The 20,655-nt window shown below is 53.2% G+C and overlaps 1 protein-coding gene across 3 annotated transcripts in view; it reads left to right on the top strand.

Moving 5' to 3' along the window:
* ADCY1 (adenylate cyclase 1) overlaps nt 1-20,655 on the top strand; it is a gene marked incomplete at its 5' end in the record, with an annotated part of 434,017 nt that overhangs the window by 83,063 nt on the left and 330,299 nt on the right. For all 3 annotated transcript variants that reach the window (XR_014266353.1, XM_082471511.1, XM_082471512.1), the window contains 6 exons: nt 8,417-8,611; nt 8,767-8,864; nt 9,844-9,928; nt 14,755-14,844; nt 15,371-15,627; nt 15,914-16,040. Coding sequence is in view for 2 of the 3 variants with exons in the window: in XM_082471511.1 (XP_082327637.1) it covers nt 8,417-8,611; nt 8,767-8,864; nt 9,844-9,928; nt 14,755-14,844; nt 15,371-15,627; nt 15,914-16,040 (852 nt within the window). The remainder of the gene's footprint in view (nt 1-8,416; nt 8,612-8,766; nt 8,865-9,843; nt 9,929-14,754; nt 14,845-15,370; nt 15,628-15,913; nt 16,041-20,655) is intronic.

The following is a 20,655-nucleotide window of genomic DNA, read 5'->3' as shown; positions in this document are numbered from 1 at the left end:
TCCTTCTGGTGGCTTTTCTTCTCTGACTCTTACAGGGTAAATGGTATTACAGGCTCCTCCAAGGTTTCTTTGACGTCTAGTAGCTTCTTACTTGCTTTCTGTCCCCACTGAATCAGGATGCCCCAGGCATAACCACTGCAAGGGGCAGCGGTTGGCTCCCCTCTCTGTCACCACAGTGATGTGTGTGACACTCTTTTGTCACTGGCTTTTTTTTTTAATTAATTTATTTATTATTTATTTTTGGCTGCATTGGGTCTTTGTTGCGGTGCACGAGCTTCTCATTGCGGTGGCTTCTCTTGTTGTGGAGCACGGGCTCTAGGCGCGCAGGCTTCAGTAGTTGTGGTTTGCAGGCTTAGTTGCTCCGCGGCATGTGGGATCTTCCCGGACCAGGGCTCGAACCCGTGTCCCCTGCATTGGCAGGCGACTGTGCCACCAGGGAAGCCCCCTTGTCACTGGCTTTTAGTTGTCGCAAGACGAGACTGTGACCCCTGAAGTGACAGGCTGACCTGAGGTGGGTCTATGTCCATCAGCCCCAGACAAACCAGACCAGAGCACAGTCGCCATTGGCCACTTACCCTTCTGAGCTGAAGGTCACTTACCGTGGTCGAGACCCAGGCCAGGTCTGCCCACCTGGGAACAGCCTGCACTGGCATCCGGAAAGCTGCTGGACAGAGCAGAGACTCTTGCTGGGCTGGATCTGGGCATGGTGTTCTCGTTGCTTAGGCCTCAGGAAAGACTTCATGCCTCAGGACGGTTTCCAGGGCCTCGTAGGATTTCTCATCTGAGATCACGTGACTGAGCCATCCCTTGTGGCCCCCCTAGAGAGCTCTGTGCCTTGAGCTGCTCCCTCCCCTCCTGGCCAGTTTTGGCTCAGCCCTTATGCTGACCCTTGTCTGGCAAAACCCCAGTGGGTTCCAGTAAGAGGTTCTGCTCCTCCTCGCTCCCCGACAGCCCATGTCCTTGAAGTGGATTAAACCCCGAGCTGTCAGCCATGACAATGCAGCCAACATACCATTACCATTGTCCCCGGGGGAGCAAGGGGGCGGCATCGTGTAGCTCCTAACACGTTCATGGTTGAAGGTAAGGTGGCAACCTTACAGCCCGCTTCACAGTTTAGATGAAATGGACAAATTCCTGGTAAAACTCAAAAGAGCAAAAAGACCCAGGCAAAAGTGGAAATGTGAATACTCCTTTGTCTGTTAGGAACTCAAGTCTTACTAAAGTGCTTCCCAGGAGGAAACTCCCAGCCCGTACGGCTCTGACGGTGGGTTCCCCTGGTCATTGAAAGAGCTATAGTGCCCCCTCATATACGGACTCTTGCAGAGAAGAGGAAGGAGAGAACTTCGCAGCTGCTTCAAGGAGGCGGTGGATACCCCCTGATGAGGACGTCCCTTGGGAGGCGTGAACCTGGCCCCTGCCCCTGCTCCCGGAGGGGTTCAAACAAGGAATTCTTTGTGGAAAAGGGTGGAGAAAAGGCGCCAGTTCTTAGGCTGATGATCATTTCTAGAAAGTCATCTGTGAAGTGATAGCATCAAGCCCCTGGGGTGTCCCTGTCCCTTCAGTGGGTGAGGGTGGATGGTAGGGCCGCTCATTGGGCCCTGTGGGGAGCAGGATATGTGAGGGGACTGGGTAAGACCTGGGGCAGAGCAGCCGCCTGCTGCCTGCTCCCCAGAGGGGCTGATGCTGGGCAGAGACCGTTTTTCAGACCATGGCCTTCCTGGGGTGTCAGGTGTGAAAGGAGACCTGAGACACAGCTCTGTGCTTTGCAGGCTTGGGGACACTTTTACTGATCCCAGCTGCTCATCTGCTTCAGGAAGTTGGGTGCCCAAGCTCAGCCCCAGGAAGTGCATGCCTGCCCAGTCTACCCCAGGCCAGGGTTTCAGCTCCATGCTGTGGGAATGCCCCATCTTCCCTGTCCCCCAGTTCACCACCCCATCTTCTTTTAACTACCACACCCCATGGCAGGTAGAGGGCAGATTGGGATTGGAGGAGCAGACTGGTCATAGCATCCAGGAATGCCGCTTCAGAGATGTGTGTTCTTGGGGGTAGTGCTAATCAGGAGTGGGTTTCATGGCATATGAAGAAAACCCCAATCATGGTGGCTTGAACAAAATAGAGGTTACTTTTCTCATGGATAAAGTAAATCCAGAGAGCAGGCAGTTCAAGGCTAATGTGGTGGCTTCACAAGCATCTTGACCAGACCCTTTCTCTTTCATTATTCTGGCTTGCCTGCTCTGCCACCTCATGGCCCAAGATAAATGCTGGGGCTCCAGTCATTGCATCTGCATTCCAGCCAGCAGAAAGAAGGCAGAGCTGGCAAAAGGCATATCTCTCTCCTCTTGAGGATGCTCCCTAGCAACACTTCTGCGTATAGCTCATTGGCCAGAACTCAGCCACACAGCTGCACCAAGCTGACAGGAGAAGGGGAGAAAGGCAGTGCATTGGTTGAGACCAATGCTTTTATAGAACTCGGGTTCTGTGACCAAGGGGGTATGAATGTCAGGGAGACTGCCAGCAGTCTCTGCCACGCACTTGCACCTGAGACCCTGGCATCGGTGGGTCCAGTGGCTTTCTTAGTGGCAGGTATAATTCAACTCTTAAGTCGGCTTTCGTAGATGAGACCTACCTGGTTTATTAAAAACAGGAAAGTAGTAAAGCAGTGCGTCTCAATCTCAGATCCGAATCAGGGACCCTGGAGGGCCTGCGGCAGCAGAGCGCACACCCAACTAGTTCCCAGTGTCCGGAGACCACCCTGGAGACCCGTGGCTGTGAAGGACTCCAGCTCAGAGGAATGGTGCCCAGAAAGGAGAGGGGTCTGGAACACCCCGACCTCAGGGGTGCGAGATGCGCCTGAGACAGAAGAGTGTCAGGGGAAGAGAGGCAAAAAGTGCAGCTTCCGCGCCCACTGCCTGACCTGCCGGGCTCCCAGCCCCGCTTCTCCACGTCCCCACGCTCAGCCCTACCAGCAGTGAGAGCGGCGTTCACCTCTCCGGCCGGGTGGAGCTGACGTCTGCTGAGATTCTCCCAGGAGGCCCCTCGGCAGCCCCGCCCCATTTCCCATGAGGCGCCTGCAGTTCCTGGAGCGTCTGCTTCGCCGGGGCCTCCGTGCTGCGCTGGGGCTCTGGAGGCTCGAGAGTCTGCTCCCTGCAGCCTTTCCCGCTGACTCTGACTCCGTGGCAGTAGTGGGGGAGCCCCCTGTGGCCACCACTAAGGACAGTGAGGGCCAGCTTGAGGACTTGCTCTGGGCCAGGAGTCCTTCCTTGGAGTATGAACATTCTGGCTCCTCGTGAGAGCTAATGAGGTGGCCACTGTTGCTCCCATTTTACAGACCAGGGAACTGGAGCACAGAGAGGTTAAGCGGTTCACTCAAGGTTGCACAGCCCCTGGTTCCTGAGTCCCTGCGCTTAAACCACTATGCTTCCCTTTGGTGGGTCAAGAAAGAGGCTCAGAGACCCAATTTCCACGTTAAAACAAGCAACGTTTTCCCTTAACTTGATTTTGATTTGTTTTTTAAGGTAATTTACGATTGTTGTGGGAAAGAAGAGGAAAGCATGACAAGAGGGAAAAATGTGTAATTCCACTGCCCAGAGGTGGCCCTTCTGTCCCATTGATGGAGCCGCAGTTTAATAATCAGAAAAGTCTTCCAGGGAGGGAACTGAGCGCAGGTTGTCTCTGCATGCAGGTGCCCTGTAGGACCTGGTGAGGGAGCATATCTCTGGGTCCCAATGTCCGGCTGCCCTGAGGGCTGAGGACGACCTCGACCCCCAGAAGCCAGTCCTGCCCACACAAAGTAAGCACAAAACCCTGAAACCCGGTGACTGTGACATTACCTGCCTGCGTGCGCCTCCGGCTAACAGCCTCCTGGCCCCTCACAACAGGAGAGCTGGCTCTCAGGCTCGCAGACACAACATCAGCTGGGTTTTTTTTCCTAATGTTCACAAACGTGTCAGGTCCCAGAGGGAGAAAGAATTCACAGGAGCACAGGAGACTTGCACATTAACTCGAGGTGGACCTCACCGTTCCTTCTCGCTCCTGCTTGCAGCCCTTCCTGCTCTTGGTTTCAGGCCCCGGGGAGACAGGAGTACCTGCTGGATTGGAAATGTGACCCTCTGATTGGAAAATACACGTTCACAGGCTGGTATCTGCTTAGGGAAAAGTTTGGAGGGATGTACTGCAAAAGGTCAATGATTTATTTCCAAGCGGAGACTGTGAGTGACTTGGGTTTTGTTTATTTACTTAATATTTTTACGGCTTTCTGGAGGTAGAATTGACATACTACCCATCGCAAACGTATAAGCTGTGGAATCAAGCAGCCTGTACAAGGAGATTCTGGTCCTCCTCGCCCAGTTGCATTGTATGTAACTACATTATGATACCCAAGCTAGGAAATGGGCTTCGGAGCACCGTGTGTGTGTGTGTGTGTGTGTGTGTGTGTGTAGTTCTGTGCCATTTCATCGCGTGGTGGATTCGTGTAACCATCTTCACACTGTGATACAGAACATTTCCATCACCACCAAGGTCTCGCCCCGCTCGTGGTCACACCTTCTCCCTCCTCACAGCCATCCTTAACCCTGGATCCCACTAATCTGTTCTCCATCCCTATAACTGTCACTTGAGAATGTTGTATACACGGAATCACACAGTGTGTGACCCTTTGAACTTGGCCTTTTTTATGCTCAGCTCTATGCTTGGGTCCTTCCAGGTTGTTGCTGGGATCAATAGCTCCTTCCTTTCAATGGCTGGCTGGTATGCCGGGTTGGAATGGACCACCTTTGTTTAACCACTCACCTGTTGAAGGACATTTTGGTTGTGTCCAATTTTGACTATTACAAATAAAACTACTATAAACATTCAGGTACAGATTTTTTACGTGGACATAGATTTTCATTTTTTTTGGATCAATGCCGAGGTGTGCCATTGATGGGTCATATTTGGTTTTGCTTTTTGTTTTGTTTTTTAAAGAAACTGGTAAACTTTTCCAGAGTGACTGTACCATTTCACATTCCCATCAGCAACATATGCGTGATCCGGTTTCTCTGCATCCTTGCCAGCACTTGGTCCTGTCACCAATTTAAAAAATATATATATATTATTGTTCTAATAAGTGTGCGATGATATCTCCTTGTGATTTTATTTTGTATTTCCCTGACGGCTAATGATGTCAAACATCTTTTCAAGTGCTTATTTTCTTTTTCTTTTTTTGTGTGTGCTATTTTGTTCTTAACAACTTTTATTACCAAAAGATGCATGTTCCCTATTAAAATTTCTAGCTGCATACTGATCTGGGAGCGTTCTCTCAATGGAAGGAGTCTTTATTCTGACTTTTATCTTTGTGACATTGTAAGAAGATTTTAATATCACTGATTTATTATTCCCCTCTGCTGGCCAGTGAGGTTTTATGTTTTCAGCCAAACTATCTGTACAGCATTTCATCTACAAATCTTTACACATGTGCAAAGATACAACAAAGCACAGGGGAGAATTGTGACAGTGAATTTCCAAATGGTCCTCACAAAGCTACTTTTCATGTCCCCCCAAATTTGAGGGGAGTAAGAAAAACTAAAATACAAAGTATTAGTTATGAAATTAAAGAGATATTTCATACTGTAAAATAGATACAGGCTAGCTCTGCAAGGGAATGACCTTTAATCCACTTTTTAAAAGAAATAAAAATATGTGTTTATGTATTTCAAGATTTAATCCCTCATATAAAATGCTATGCTTTAATATCGATCGAAAAGCGAGTGCTTATATTCTATCCGTGTGTTTTTTTGGCCAGGCTGCCCAGCTTGTGGGATCTCAGTTCCCTGATGAAAGCCCAGAATCCTAACCACTAGGCCTCCAGGGAACTCTTTGTATGTTCTCTTCTTTGGTGAAATGCCCCTTGTGTCTATTGTCTGCTTTCTAACTGGATTTTGTATTTTCATGTTTTGTAATATGATCCATTCTGAGTTAATTCTTTTTATAAAGTGTGAGGTTTGAGTCAAGTTCATTTTTTTTGCTAATGGATCTCCAATGGCTCCAGCACTATTTGTTGAAAAGCTTTGCTTCTACAATTGAATTGCTTTTGCACTTTTGTCAAAAATCAGTTGACCATACTTGTGTGAAGCTATTTCTGGCTCTCTGTTCTGTTCCACTGATCTATGTGTCTGTCCTTCTGCTAAAACCATATTGTCTTGATTGATATAGTTATATAGTGAGTCTTAGAATCAGTAGAGCAATTCCTCTCACTTCATTCTTTTTAAGAAAAATGAGCTATTCTAATCCCTTTGCTATTCCATTTAATATTTAGAATAAGCTTGTCTATCTACAAAAAAAAAAAGAAAATCCTGCTAGGATTTGACAGGAATTATGTTAAACCCATGTACTTCAGTGCGGGGAGGATTGACATTTTCACTATGTTGAGTCTTCTAATCCATGAGCATGGTATGTCTGTCCATTTATTGAGATCTTCTTTGATTTCTTTCATTGGCATTGTGTAGTTTTCAGCATACAAGTTCTGTATGTGTTGTTAGATTTACACCTAGTATTTCATTTCAGTGATTGTAAATGGTACAGTATTTTTGTTTTGGTCTTCACACGCTCATAGCTAATATAAAGAAATATGATTGATTTTTTATGTTTATCTTTTATGCTATGACCTTGTGGAACTCACTTATTTCTTCCAAGATTTTTTTTTCCTCCTACTGGGGTTTTCTATGTAGACTATCATGTCTGCAAATAGGGACAGTTTCATTTCTTTCTTTCCAATCTATTTTCCTTTTATTTGCTTTTCTTGCCATATGGCACTGGATGGGGGCACTGTATTGTATTCAAGGTGAGGGTGAGCCAGAAATCTCTGCCTTACTGCAGATTGTAGAGGGAAAACCTTTTACCTTTGAGTGTGATGTTAGCTGTAGGTATTCTGTAAATGTTCTTCATCAAGTTGGGGAAGTTCCCCTCCATTCCTAGTTTTCTGATCATTTTTATCATGAGCGGATATTGAATTTTGTCAAAGGATTTTTTCTGTATCAGTTGATATGACCATGAGGTTTTCCATGTGGTGGTTAAGATGGTGTTAATACGATGGATTGCATGGATGTTCAAATATTTAAACAGCCTTGCATATCTAGTAAAGGTCATGGTGTAGGCCTCTACTTATATATTGCTGAATCCTATTTGCTAATGTTTTGCTAAGGATTTTTGCATCAATATTTGTGAGGGATGTGACCTCAAAAGTGGTTTTCCTTTTTTAAATACTGTCTTAGTCTGGTTTTGGTATCAGTATAATACTGACTTTATTATTTATTTATTTATATAAATTTATTTTATTTGTATTTATTTTTGGCTGCGTTGGGTCTTCATTGCTGCACGTGGGCTTTCTCTAGTTGCAGCAAGCTGGGACTACTCTTTGTTGCGGTGCGCGGGCTTCTCATTGCGGCAGCTTCTCTTGTTGCGGAGCATGGGCTCTAAGCGCATGGGCTTCAGTAGTTGTGGCATGTGGGCTCAGTAGTTGTGGCTCGCGGGCTCTAGAGCGCAGGCTCAGTAGTTGTGGCGCACGGGCATGTGGGATCTTCCTGGACCAGGGCTTGAACCTGTGCCCCCGGCATTGGCAGGCGGATTCTTAACCACTGTGCCACCAGGGAAGCCCCTAATACTGACTTTATAAAGTGACTTGGGAAGTGTTGACTTCTATTTCCTGGAAGAGATTGTATAGAATTGATGTTAATTCTTATTTAAATGTTTGGTAGAATTCATGATGAAACCATCTCAGCCTGGAGATTACTTTTGCATGAATTTTAAAATTATGAATTAAATTTCTTTAGCCTTGCATGAATTTTAAAATTATGAATTAAATTTCTTTAGCCATTATAGGGCTTTTCTAGTTATCTTTCCTGTTGGGTGAGTTGTGGTAGTTTGTATGTTTCAAGGAGTAGGTAATTGATCTAAGTTGTCAAATTTATATGTGAACTGTTGTTCATAGTATTTCCTTATATCCTCTTGATGTCTCCAGGGTCTGTAGTAAAATTATATTTCTTTCCTGAATTTGTTGGTGTCTTTCTCTCTTTTTCTGTGTCATGCTTGCTAGATATCTGTTGATTTTATTGACATTTTCAAAGAACCAGTTTCATTGCTCTGTGCTGGGCACTGTCCACTGCACAGGAGCGGGGTCCCTTAACCCTCCACATGGTGCCACTGCACAGGTGCCATGTAACCCCACTTACGGACACGGGAACCCCAACACCAAGGATGAGATGACTCACCTGGGATCTCGCTGCCAGCAGGTGGCTGAGGCAGGATTGCATCTCAGATCCCCAAACCCGGCCCCCCAGACTCTGCAGTGGGCGAGGACCCAGGAGGAGGGAGCGTAAGAGCTCTTTTCTTTAATAAGTGGAGAATTTGACACTATCCCTTCCTTTCTTTCTGTGACGGGCAGCGGAGGGCATTGAGAACAGCCTCGGAAAAACTCAGAAACCGCTCATCTTTCTCTACAAATGCTGTCTATACCACCCCCGGGACACGCGTCAACAGGTACATTGGCCGCCTCCTGGAAGCCCGCCAGATGGAGCTGGAGATGGCGGACCTGAACTTCTTCACCCTGAAGTACAAGCAGGCTGAGCGAGAGCGAAAGGTGAGTGCGGGGGGGTCTCTGGTGGGGGGGGTGTGGCTGGGAGTGAACGTGGGTGGCCCTTCTCGCTGTAGTTCTAGGCATCCCTGGCGCCCTTGGGAAGACCTTGGCGTCTCCAGGAAGCTGGGCAGCTGATGGTCCTTTTCTGTGTCTTCTAGTATCACCAGCTTCAGGACGAGTATTTCACCAGCGCCGTCATTCTGGCCCTCATCCTGGCCGCCTTATTCGGCCTTGTCTACCTTCTAATAATCCCACAGTAAGTGCTGTTCCGGGTCCATCAGTCAGAGGAGAAGGTCACCAGGAGTCCTTTTCTTTTCAAGTTCAGGTTCGACTCCCACGGTCACACTCCTGCGGTGCCTTGGCCTTTGGGGACGGCCTGAGCCACACACCAGTTCTCCATTTACCGGAGGAACTAGCCGAGCACGCCTGATGGCAAACGTGTGGAACGCTCACTCGCAGTTTTTAATTTTAAATGTGCTCAATTCTCAGACACCGTGTATTTTCAGTGACTCTGTCCACACCACATGCGCCATTGACTTCATGACGGCGTCTGTGGCAGGAAACAAACAGGGCACCAAATGGGCACCCTGGTGTCTAGGTGCTTGTCATTTTCAGAAACATTAAAATGAGGAAAAGTAAGCTTTGGAAAGGAACAAAAACATAATGATTTTAATAACATTTAGTCATCATAAGTCAAAGTGAGTGGCAGTTTTTGTTTTTCAGCAAGAAAGACCCCAGAAAATCTCCACTTTTCTTCCAGACGTACCACTTTCTTAATAAACCTCCCGAGTGGAGCAATTCTCCTGTGAGTTTCCAGAAAATACATGGAAGCCGCCCCCCACCCCACCTCAGGACACTGTGGACACACAGTGGCCATCTGCATGGCCCTATGTGGGGATACAGCTTTTTCTAGAAAACCCTTCCCAGTTGAAGCCCAGTAAGAAGGTGGTGCCCAGCAGCCAAGTCTGTGCAACCCTAGCCCTTCCTGCATAGGGAAAGCATCGCTCAGGCACTCCCAGGACTAGAGAGACCCTGGGGGGCTTAGAAGTTGTGGGGGACACAGGAAGGGCTCCTCCCCTGGAAGAGAGCCAGCATGGGCAAGTTCCCAGAGACCACTGCTCCTTCCTGGGTGCCAGCAACTGGGTGAGGCAGGGGAGGAAGGGTGGGTTCCCAGGCATTTCTCGGGCACACCTCGCCTGGCCCAGCCTGCAGTGACCACGTGTCTTCTGTCCTAGGAGCGTGGCCGTCCTGCTCCTGCTGGTGTTCTGCATCTGCTTCCTGGTGGCCTGTGTCCTGTATCTGCACATCACCCGGGTCCAGGTATACGTGTGCTTGTGTTCTCTGCCTGCTCGTTACCTAGTCCAGGTACCAGTGTGTGTGTGTCTTGCACCTGCACATCACCTGGGCAGGTAGGTGCACGGCTTCTGCCTGCCCTGTTGGCAGGCCAGGTGGGGCAGTGGAGGCAGTTCGTCTGCTTGCCTTCTTGGCAGGCGGAAAGAGCTGTCCGCATATTGGGAGTTCATGAAGCCCGTCATGATGTGCCAGGTGCGGTTTGGAGTTCTGGGAAGGTGCCCCGTGGACACAAGGGTGGGTGATTGATAGTGACTGGATAAATGAACACAAGGTGTGACGCTGTTCTCTGCGGATGGAGCGTCCTGTGGCTTGTGGTGGGCTCCTGTCCTAGCCTGGGGCGACCACACTCTCGAGGATGCTTCATTGGCTTTGGAGCCAAGGCTGAGTGCATGGCCCTGTGTCGCCCATGGCCCCTGGAAGCGGGCTCTGTCCTGGTCCCTCACGCCTTTCTCACATCCTGAACCTTCATTTTCAAATGTCCCCTGTCCCCACTAGACCGCCACTTGTCACGTCTGACAGACCCAGGGTTATTTTTGCACAGTTGTTGAAAACACCTACTTCTTGAGAAGATCGACTCTCGTTTTATTTATTTAAATTTTTTATTATTCATCGGTAACTTGTTGAGTTAAGAAAAAGTGCTCTTTATTCAAACCACATTCCCAGCTCTTTGATTTCGTAGATGGAGTGGCGTCTGGTTTGGTAAACTGGAATTTCCCACTTCAGATAAGATTGCTTTATTCACCTGATTTCAAGTGAAAGCATGGCAAGTGGATGCTACTTTCTTAGCCCGTCCCATTCATCCCCAGTGTTGAGAATCTGTGTACCTGGTGGACAGTTTTCCTGGAGGAGGTGGCCCTGGCTCCCCCAGCCCCTTTCTTTCCATCCACACCTCCCTCCTCGCCCTCCCCCATGGGCCTGAGCATTTTTTCTAGATGTGTGATTTTGACCCCTTGCTTCAGTGGGTCCGCTCAGGGCGATGGTCAGGAAGCAGCGGTGTGCAGCGTGCATGGTCCTGGCAGCAGGCAGCTGCAGGTCGCCCGGCCAGCGAGCGCCAGTTCTGGGGCCAGCTTCCACGCTCGCACACTCCCCTTTGCAGGCCCTGCGCCGGGCTCTGAGCTCACCACGGGGCTTGTGCAGAAGACTGGGCGCCAGGCGACAGGAGGGGCCAGACGGCAGGCAGGCTCTGGCTGGGGAGGGCGGGGACAGGCAGCGGGGGCAGGGTCATCCCGCGGAGGCCAGCACGTGCTGAGATGGGGAGACGTGAGCGGTCACGGCTGTGGATGCAGGTGGGAGGGTCCATTGCAGCTGAGACCCCGAGAAGGCCTGGGAGTCAACTGGGCAGAGTGCCTTCCTCTGTGACGTAGACGCGGCCACAGCCAGGGCATCCAGCCGGTGTGGCAGCTCCATCGCTAGGGGCTGCCAGCGCGAGGGCCTCAGTGTCTCCGTCCGTGAAAGGGATGGGGATTGGAGCTGATATTCATGATGTGCTGGGAGCAGGGCCTGGCACACATTCTTCCCTTATTTCAGCCTCACTTTCCTATCCGCCGTCCCAGTCACCCCTTCATGGTCCCCTGAGCGAAGGCAGAGGGTACCGCTCAGGAGGCGGGGTTCCTGCCTTGGGCTTCCTCCCCTCCCTATGGCCCTGGCAGGGCTGGCCTCCGGGGAGGAACAGTGCCCTGCCCACCCCCACCCCACGCCGGCCCGGCCCACCCTAGACCCCGCGAGCCGCCTGCAGGGGGTGGGGAAGGCAGGGAGGAGGTCTCCGATGGTGGTGAGATTCCTGCTTACACTGGACCTCGTCGATGAATGGGCAGTGAATGAGAAGTTAGAAAACCTGTAGGCTTTCCCTCCTTGGGGAGGGAGACAGAGCCTCAGCAGAGGGCAGTGACCCTCCGGGGACAAACTCGAGGGCTCTGCTAGCCCCTGAGTGCCCCGCCGTGGCCACCTGCTTCCCGCCCAGTCCTGGTCCCCATGACCCAGCCTTTTCCACCTCAGCCCCAGTGGCTCCTGCAGTGCATCTGTGTGGGATTGAGTTCATGTATTTAGCATAGGGTAAGTCATATTTTTTAAACTTCAAATTGCAACTCTCTGGGGGGCTGTGAAATTGGGGTTTTTTTGTTTGTTTTTATGTGTGGGTTTTTTTTTGTTTTTTTGTTTTTGTGAGGTGTGAACAAAAGGAATGGAATAGGAATGAATGAAAATGTCATCCTACATCAACTGTAGTCAGGGTTTCCCGGAAGTTTGTTTCTGTTGTGTGTACCTGTGCGCCGTAGTGTAAAACGCAGTTCTTACTACACTTGATCTTAGCCAAAGGCTGATGCCAGGTTTGATGCCTGGTCAGAAGCCTCTGAAGCCCCCGCCCCCCATGGGAGCTCGTGGTCTCTGGAGCCAGGCCGCGCCCTGTGCTTCTCTGGGCCTCAACACGCATGGGCGGAGAATAAGCCCAGAGCGCAGAGGCAGGGCCGAGTGGAGAAGGCTGCGGTTGTGTAATTGTCGCCTTTGCCTAGGTCGTTTAGACTCTGCAGCCACGCGGCTCCGGCAGAGTGTCGCCCGCATTAGGACAGACTTCCACGGTGCCGGGCGGTCACCCCTCCTCTCGCCGGCCATCTGGTGCGGCTGCGGTTTCTTCCGTGTGCCGTGCCCTGGTCACAGCACGCTGCTCGGCTCCTCTTCTCTGCAGAGCACGGGGCAGGGTCTTGCTCTGCATCCCCTTGCCTCGCGGCCTTGTTACACTGTTGGGGTCCTTTGTGAAATTCAGCCCAGGCTGTGAATCCCCCTCTGGCCGTGGGGTCCCGGGCGCTCAGCCTGGCCATTGCTGCAGAGTCCCTCCGTGAGCCGATGACAGCGTGCTCTGAGGATGTGGCAACAACAGAGAGCCCCCTGGGTCACCTTTGACTAATTGTGGGTCACGTTCTGGGGGAATTTTCCATTGTTTATGTCAGATCAGCTACCTTTTTTCTGTATTGTGACAAACTATTTTTCATGCTCTTTTTTGGTCTGTGGAGATATATATATGTGTGTGTGTGTGTGCCTGTATATTTGTTTTTTTGCTCAAGAACTGATAAGTTGACCCAAATTAACTGTACAAAAGGCGGCCATCAGTCTTAGAATGAACAGACAGCCCCTCTTATCATGCCTGTGTTCCTACCCCTCTAGTTGCTCCCAGCAAACAAGCCCCAACTCCACGTGGGTCCTTGTGATTGTCATTATTAATTTCCAGAGAGGTGTTTTGACTCTTGTGTATTCAATCAAACACGTTTGTAGGATCAGGCATTTAGCATGGAGTGAAGAGGGTCTCAGTACCCCGAGGCTGGCAGTCACAACTCTTCACCATTGTGTGATCCAGGGGCGGCCTTAAACAATGTTATTTTGCAGGTAACGGAAGAGCCAGCTCAAGTGGTCTTAAATGATAAAGGGAATTTATTGTCCTATATATTCAGAAAATTCAGAGGGAGGGAGAGAGGGAGGGGAGAAGAGTGGGCCCAGGGCTGGTTTTATCCAGTGACTCCATTCAGCTACCCGAGACCAGTTTCTCTCTGGGTCTTCTAACTGCCCCTGTGTGCCGGCTCAGCCCAAGGCTGCCCTTCCTTGGGTGGCCCAAAGGCATCAGCAGCCCAGCTGTACATCCACGCCCACCCTCCAGGCCCGGAGGGGGACACACCGTGGGCAGGGCTTGCCCAGCCTTGGCCAGTGGCCCGCCACCTCCCGAGAGACTTTTGTCCTGTTCCACCTCTCCCGCAGCACCAGGGGCCAGGCCCCACTCCCAGTGGTGCCCTGGGGGCTCCTAAAGCCCACCCGGCCAGAAGGCGCGTCTCCAGGGTTTGCTGAGTGAAAGCGTGAGCAGCCCGTGCTTCTTGGGGCTGGAGGCGGGAGTCCCCTGGCGCATCCACGGCCTTGCCCAGGACTCAGTGGGAGAGAAGACTGGGAGGGGAGTGACGCAGGTACTAAGACAGCGGGGCTCACAGCACCGCAGAACAGGTCTTCTGTGTGAGGACCTCAGAGGAGATCCGTGTTTCAAGGAAAACACAACGGTGTTGGAGCCTAGAACTGGGACCCAGGTCCGTATCCACCACTGTGTGAGCTGCAGCAGCCCACTCTGTGTCCTGGGCTGTAGAGTGAGTGGTGTCTGGGCCGCGTTTCCTCACCGGTACAGCAGGGTCGGTAATGATCCCGACTTCGTAGCGGGGAGGATAGGGGGATAACCGTGTAGATGGTCCCGGGCTCCCTGGCTGGCCGGTGTTTTCTGTAATCTCCCTCTGGTCTCTGTTTTTGTTTTCGTTTCTAACTTCAGAAGTGTGAGTCTAAGAAGAACTTCTTTTATCCATGAAATCATTTTTTGAATATTGCAAAATGTGTTTATTAAATAGACTTAAAATAAAACTTCTAATAACCTGACAAAAATTTTATAAAGCCTGTGTGAAGAAAATGATAAAACTTAGTTAGAGCATATAAGACACAAATAAACGGAAAGTCTTACCATTTCTGAGATAGAAGGATGCACTGTTCTGAAAATGTCAAGGTAATCTGTTCAGTGATTTTCAGTGCCACTCAGGGTCACAGCACCTTTTTAATTTAAAGACTTCAGTTTTCGTTTTTTTTTAGTTTTGGCAGCTTTTTCACCTGGGAGATTAATTATATGAAAACAGCCAAGAAATGTGTGTGGGGGATGAATAGCCGGTGAGACTCTAGCTGCGTACAGGTGGCCCTGGACCTTCTGTACTGTGATTTATTTACTGTGAACACGATCGACTTTGTAATAAGAGGCCGTTTATAAATAGCGTTTTGTTGTTCAGTGTTTCCCAGGGTGCCTGACGATCCAGATCCGCACCGTGCTGTGCATCTTCATCGTGGTCTTAATCTACTCCGTGGCCCAAGGCTGTGTGGTGAGTGTCTCTGCTGAGCACGGGGCTGGGCGTGGTGAGAGCCGCCAGGTGCAGGTACGTGGGGGGCCCTGCGGGGGCCGCCCTGGAGGGCCTGGCCCTGGGCTGGGGAGGGAAACGAGGGGATCAGAGATGGGCCTGGGGGTAAGCGGCGGGGGGAAGGGGACATCACCCAGCGCAGGACACGTGATCCTCCTGGGAATGGAGACGCGGCCTTCACAGTGCGCAGAGGGTGAAGCTTGGGCAGAGAAACAGGAAGGAGGTGGTGGGGGGAGGGACAGGATGCAGCTGAGTGGTTTGGGGGGATGGTAGGGGTCTCACGCCCCCAGGCCCAGGCCCTGGGGAGGCTGCTTCCTCTTAGGCAGCGAGGAGCCTAGAAGGGCCGGGAGAAGGCAGAAGTTTCCGAGGCCCGGCTGATGGCACTCGGGGAGCGGGTCGGAGCGGGAGGCCGTAGGGGGCTGGGAGCAGGGCATGAGAGTGTCCTGAGTGGGGCCCCTCCCACGCTCCTGGGTCCTCTGTCCCCCTCCAGGTGGGCTGCCTGCCTTGGGCCTGGAGCTCCAGTCCCAACGGGTCCCTGGTGGTCCTGTCGTCTGGGCGCCGGGAGCGCCTGCTGCCCGCCCCGCCCTGCGAGTCTGCGCCCCACGCCCTGCTGTGTGGCCTCGTGGGCACCCTCCCGCTGGCTGTGTTCCTGCGGGTCTCCTCCTTGCCGAAAATGATCCTGCTCGCCGTGCTCACCACCTCCTACATCCTCGTCCTGGAGCTCGGCGGGTACACGAAGGCCGTGGGGTAGGTACGCTGTTCCCGCTAGAGCCGGTGGCCAGGCTTCGCCTGTGTCCACGCAAGGGGCCCTGTGTTCCGATTTGCTGGACAGAAGCTCGCCGGTGCCAGGGCTTCTCCCTTCCTTTACTAGGACCCATGTTCCAGCCAGTCAGTCCTCGGGTTTCCCCAGGGATGTGGCTCTCCGCCCGGGTCAGTCCCGGGTGCCGCTGGGGGTGTCGCGTCTGAGGGGCCTCTGGGGACCGGCCTTGCGCTCTGGACACTGACGTGGGTTTCCTTCCTTTTCTTCCCCAAGGGGTGACGCCGTCTCGGGCCGCAGCTTTGAGCCGATCGTGGCCATCCTCCTGTTCTCGTGCACGCTGGCCCTGCACGCCCGGCAGGTGGATGTCAAGCTGCGGCTGGACTACCTGTGGGCCGCACAGGCAAGAGGAGCCCCTCTGCTTCTTGGGGCGGAGTGGGGGGTCGGGGGGCTCCTTGGGAGAGGTGTCAGGCGGGGGCTTCCGGCTGGACGCCGGTGGCTCTGTGGATGGCGCCGTTGGGGCCAAGGAGCAGGAAGGCAGGCAGGCAGGCAGGCGGGGGGACAGTCTGACGAGCCCTGTGTGACGGTCAGAGTTTGGCTGCTTTGCCAGCAGTGAGCAAAGGCGTTCTGGCAGAAGGGTGATGGTGCAGAGGGGCTCAGCCTCTGCTGGCTGGACGTGACAGCAGGTCTCATCAGGGTCGTGGAAAATTCCTGAAGATGCTGAATCTCGAGTGGCCTGCTCCAGATTTAGGTCTGTGGTTGGGGGCCAGGAGCTGATGTTTTTACAGTGCATGCTGGGGACTTCTGAAACAAGAGGGAGAGAGACGGAGGAGTAGCAGACCTGTGAGCTGTCCTGGGCCCTGAGCCCCGGTGTCAGGCGATGACCCCCAGAGTTCAGCCGGCTCACCTGCCTGGGAGCCAGAGCACAGGCGCACCGGGCATGCCCGGGGCCACTTCTGGGCCCAGCCCAGGTCATGCGTGGTGTGGTGTGTCTCGGGCCCCCTCATCACCTGTTCCTTGTCCCCTTGTCACCTGCTCTTTTCCCCCCGGCTCTGGGAACCAAGGCCTTCCAGCTTTCTGGTCCAGAGGTCAGACTCCATCTGTGTAACTTGCACACTTCTTGGCTCTGCACAAATTGCTTCCCCTTGGTTTCCTCATCTGAAAATGGGGAGGCGGGTGTGCAGTAGAGCAGAGGCTGCGGGAGAGTCTTCTCATTCTGACACATGAAGAAGCAGCCCTTGGCTGTCTGAGGGAGTTGCCTCTGTTCAGTCCTCACAGCAGCCCTGCCCGGGAGGCGGGATTACAGATGGGGCTCAGACCTGGATGTGACGTGCCCAGGGCCAGGGCTGGAATGACTGGGGGTCCCAGCAGGTCTGCAGTGGGTGGGAGCGTCCGCATACCAGGGACCCTGTGTGCAGCCAGGGTCCCAGGCCAGAGCCACGTGGCTCTGAGCCAGGTGTCTGGGTGCACCCCGCCGTCACCCCACGCTCTCCCCGCAGCAGGACAGGCTCAGACACGCCTGCGGGGGGGCCCAGGCTCCTCTTTGCCTGCCTGCCCACATGCTTGCTTCAGGAAGACAGATGACGCCTGTCCGTGTCCTGCGGTGGAATAGGCAGGAGGTCAGTGGCTGAGGCCCTCCCTGGTCAGCTGTGTCGGGTGGGCAGGAGGTGGGCCTAGAGTTAGGGGGTCCTCCTCGGGAACCCCACAACTCCACTTGGGGTCCCGGTCCGCAGTAGAATGGGGTGAGGACCCCAATCCCGTGTGGGGGTGTATTGGTTGGCTTCTGCAGAGGGGAGGTTTATTCCAGGGATTGGCCTGCGAGCTTACGGAGGCTGAGAAGTCCCGCCATCTGCCACCTGCCGTGACAGAACAGGAGTGCTGGGGTGGATGTAGTCCAGTCCGAGTCCCAAGGTCAGAAACCAGGAGCGCCGATGTCCGCGGGCGGGGGAAGGTGGACGCCCCCGCTCAGGCTGAGGGCGGAGTGCCCCTCCTCTGCCGTTTCTTCTCTTCAGGCCCCAGGGGACTGGGTGGTGCCCACCCACACTGGAGCGGGCCACCTCTTCCCGCAGTCCAGCTATTCAGAGCTAGTCTCTCCTTCAGACACACTCGGAAGTGATGCTCGCCAGCCATCCAGGCGCCCTGTGCCCAGTCAAGCGTGGCACGTACAGTTAGCCATTGCAGTGAGGAGTGATGACAGTTCCCTTCCCAGCGGGCTCGGCGCACAGAGGTGCACACACCGTGCTACGTCTGACAGGCTCTAGGCCCCACTGGGCTCTCTCCGGAGCCACAGCTGGGTGTTCTCACTGTGGGAAGGAGGGGCAGGGAGGGGGATGGGTGGGCTGGCTGTGATGGGGGCGGAAGGCAGTGGCCACTCCAGTGGAAACTACTGTTCACCCTCTAGTTTAATTAACCTGGAAAAGACAGATGCTACTTAAGCAGGTTGCTGTCTGCACATCAGGGCAGGTTGTATTCGAGATCATGAGGAATTATTCCATTACTCTGGGTAAACAAAAGAACGAAAATGTGTGTGTGTGTGTGTGTATCTGTGCACACACGGATATGCTGGGTGAAAAGCGTGGCTTATTTATTCCTTTTTATACAGCAGCTTTACTGAGATGTAATTCACGTCCCACATGGTTCACGCACCCGTATAAAGTATACAATTCAGTGGTTTTCAGTATATTCACAGCGTTGTGCAACCAACACCACAGTCAGTACATTTTTATGCCGCCCAAGGAACCCCCATAACCATTGGCGGTCGCTCCCCATTTCTAGCCAGCCCCCAGCCCTGAGCCACCACTCACCTACTTTCTGTCCCTGTGGATTTGCCTGTTTCTTTATTCTTCAGCCTGTACTCTTAAGTCAGTGCCTGTCTGGACACACTGACTCCCTGTGTGCGGCCAGTGGGAGCCCTGAGCCAGCCCTTTCTGGGACAGACACTTGATTCGCAGGGGCCTGTGGCCCAGCCCTGCCTTCACTCCATACCTGGATTCTGGATTCCAGGTGGGCAGGAGGCCGCTGAGATCTGAGCCCCTCGGCTCCCCCTCCACAGGCAGGGACCCCCCAGGTGGGCTGTCTGGAGAGCACTGGCCCCAGTTCCTGGGCAGCTTGGGCAGGGCCCCTGGTGAGGGCGTAAGGGTGGGAATCCACCTGATTCTGGCTCACCCATCCTCAGGGGCTCAGGCTGCTGCCTTCACCGGTGCCAGGTCCAGGCCGCAGCCCCACTGACATGTGCACACAATGCCCAGCCAGGCTTCTGGGAAGAGCCTGGGCTTCGCTGGGCCTCTTGGACACTTGAGACTCAATCAACCATGGGAGGGTGAGGGGCTGGTGTTGAGGAAAGGGGACAAGGTGTGTGGCAGGAGGGGGACCTTCACAGAGACCCCAGGGGGAAGGGGTGGCGGGAGAACCATTGAGGGGTCAGAGCCCCCCCTTCTCTGTGGGCAGGGCTGACCTCTGGCCCCAAAGCCAGGGTGGCAGGATCCCATCCTTGTCTCTGGAAGGTAGCCTGGCGATGGAGTGTGGTGGAGCAGGGGCAGGGGGAGGCACCCCGGCGGGGGGGACCCCACAGTCACAGGGGCCACCAGGGGGCAACTTGGAAGTGGCCCTGTAGAGCCCGGGCATGGTTGGCCATCAGGCGAGGGGTTGCGGTAGAGGTGGCTGTAGTCTCAGGCACCTATCACTGAGTCTGGCAGAGGGCAGAGGGCACGCTCCAGACCAGTGAGGTCAAGAGAGCTAATGGCACTTGGGCCATCTGAAAGGGGGGGCAGGGATAGGACAACCCCAGGCTGCTGCAGTGTCCAGGGCACCACAGTGGAGGGTCCCCATCCCAGACCACAGTGGAAGGGGCCCTCAGAACCTGGGACAGTTTGGGCCACCAGACAGGATTCACGACCTTCAGCCAAGGGACACAGCCAGCCCACAGTGACCATGCTGGGAGGGACCCAGCCACGCTCTCCTCCCTCCCTCCCAGCCCCTACTGATGTTCCACCGGCCGAGCCCAACCAGAAGCCAGCGGCAGGGGGGCCTGTAGGTAGAGCCCTCTGGGTGGGTCCCGGGTCAGCACAGATGCCAGGGGAAGAGGCCAGCGCACACCATTCCTGGAAAGGGGATCTGGCTGCTGCAGTTTGCCAAAGCCGTGCCAGGTAAGGGAGGACAGCCTCTCTGTGGTGGGCTGTGCCGCTGAACTTGGTCTTGTCCGGCTCTGGCTGGGTATCCAGGTGACCAGGCTGGCTGGTCCCCGAGATGTGTCTGCTCGCCGTCAGCTGGGCCCTCTGGTTTAAGATCTTTCAGTTATGAGTAGCTACTCAGAGCTAGAGAAGAACGGGCTTAGGATGAGCCAGGAAGAGCTGGACCGGCTTGGGGGTGTGGGAGATGGGGTTTCCCACTTGTTGGCTGGGTGCCCGTTCTGGACCTCACGCTCAGAGAGTGGGATTGAGGCCCTGGCTGTTGGCTCCCCGAGCCGGGGACCCCTTCCCCCAGGCAGGCAGGCAGTTTCTCTCATCTGGATTGGCAAGAGCTGTTCTTGGCATTGGTGTTCCCTTAAATGTTATTAAGTCCAGCGGTGGACCCTGTCCTGGGGTCCTCTGCAGTGATACCCCTTGCACACCCGGCCCCACCGTGAAGAGCGCTTTCCAGGAAGTTTGGTGCAGGAGAGAACCTCTGTGTCATGGGGGAAGGGTTGCCTACATGGGACACACTGACATATTTTTCTAAGGATGTGTAACAAATACCTCGCTTTCCTGTAAACGCAGCAAAACAAGGAAATTTCTAGACTTTGCCCATTTGCCCTCTGGATATTTAAGCATGTCATGCAGAGGCACATCAGAGTGCCTCAAACTGTTGCGAATTTGCCAGACCAAAGACTCAGTGGGTTAATTATTTATTGAGACCCAGCTGGTTCTGTAAACCTAAATAAACAGATGGGCTTTTCCTTCCTGATGACTTCCTCAACCACTTAATCTGTAACTATCGGAATGCCTTTGCTCCAGTGAATTTTTTCTTTGAACTCAGTAGAT

The sequence above is a fragment of the Balaenoptera physalus genome (assembly GCF_965194825.1).
Source record: "Balaenoptera physalus genome assembly, chromosome: 8".
Taxonomy (NCBI): Eukaryota; Metazoa; Chordata; class Mammalia; order Artiodactyla; family Balaenopteridae; genus Balaenoptera; species Balaenoptera physalus.
This window is presented reverse-complemented; position numbering and strand designations above follow the sequence as displayed.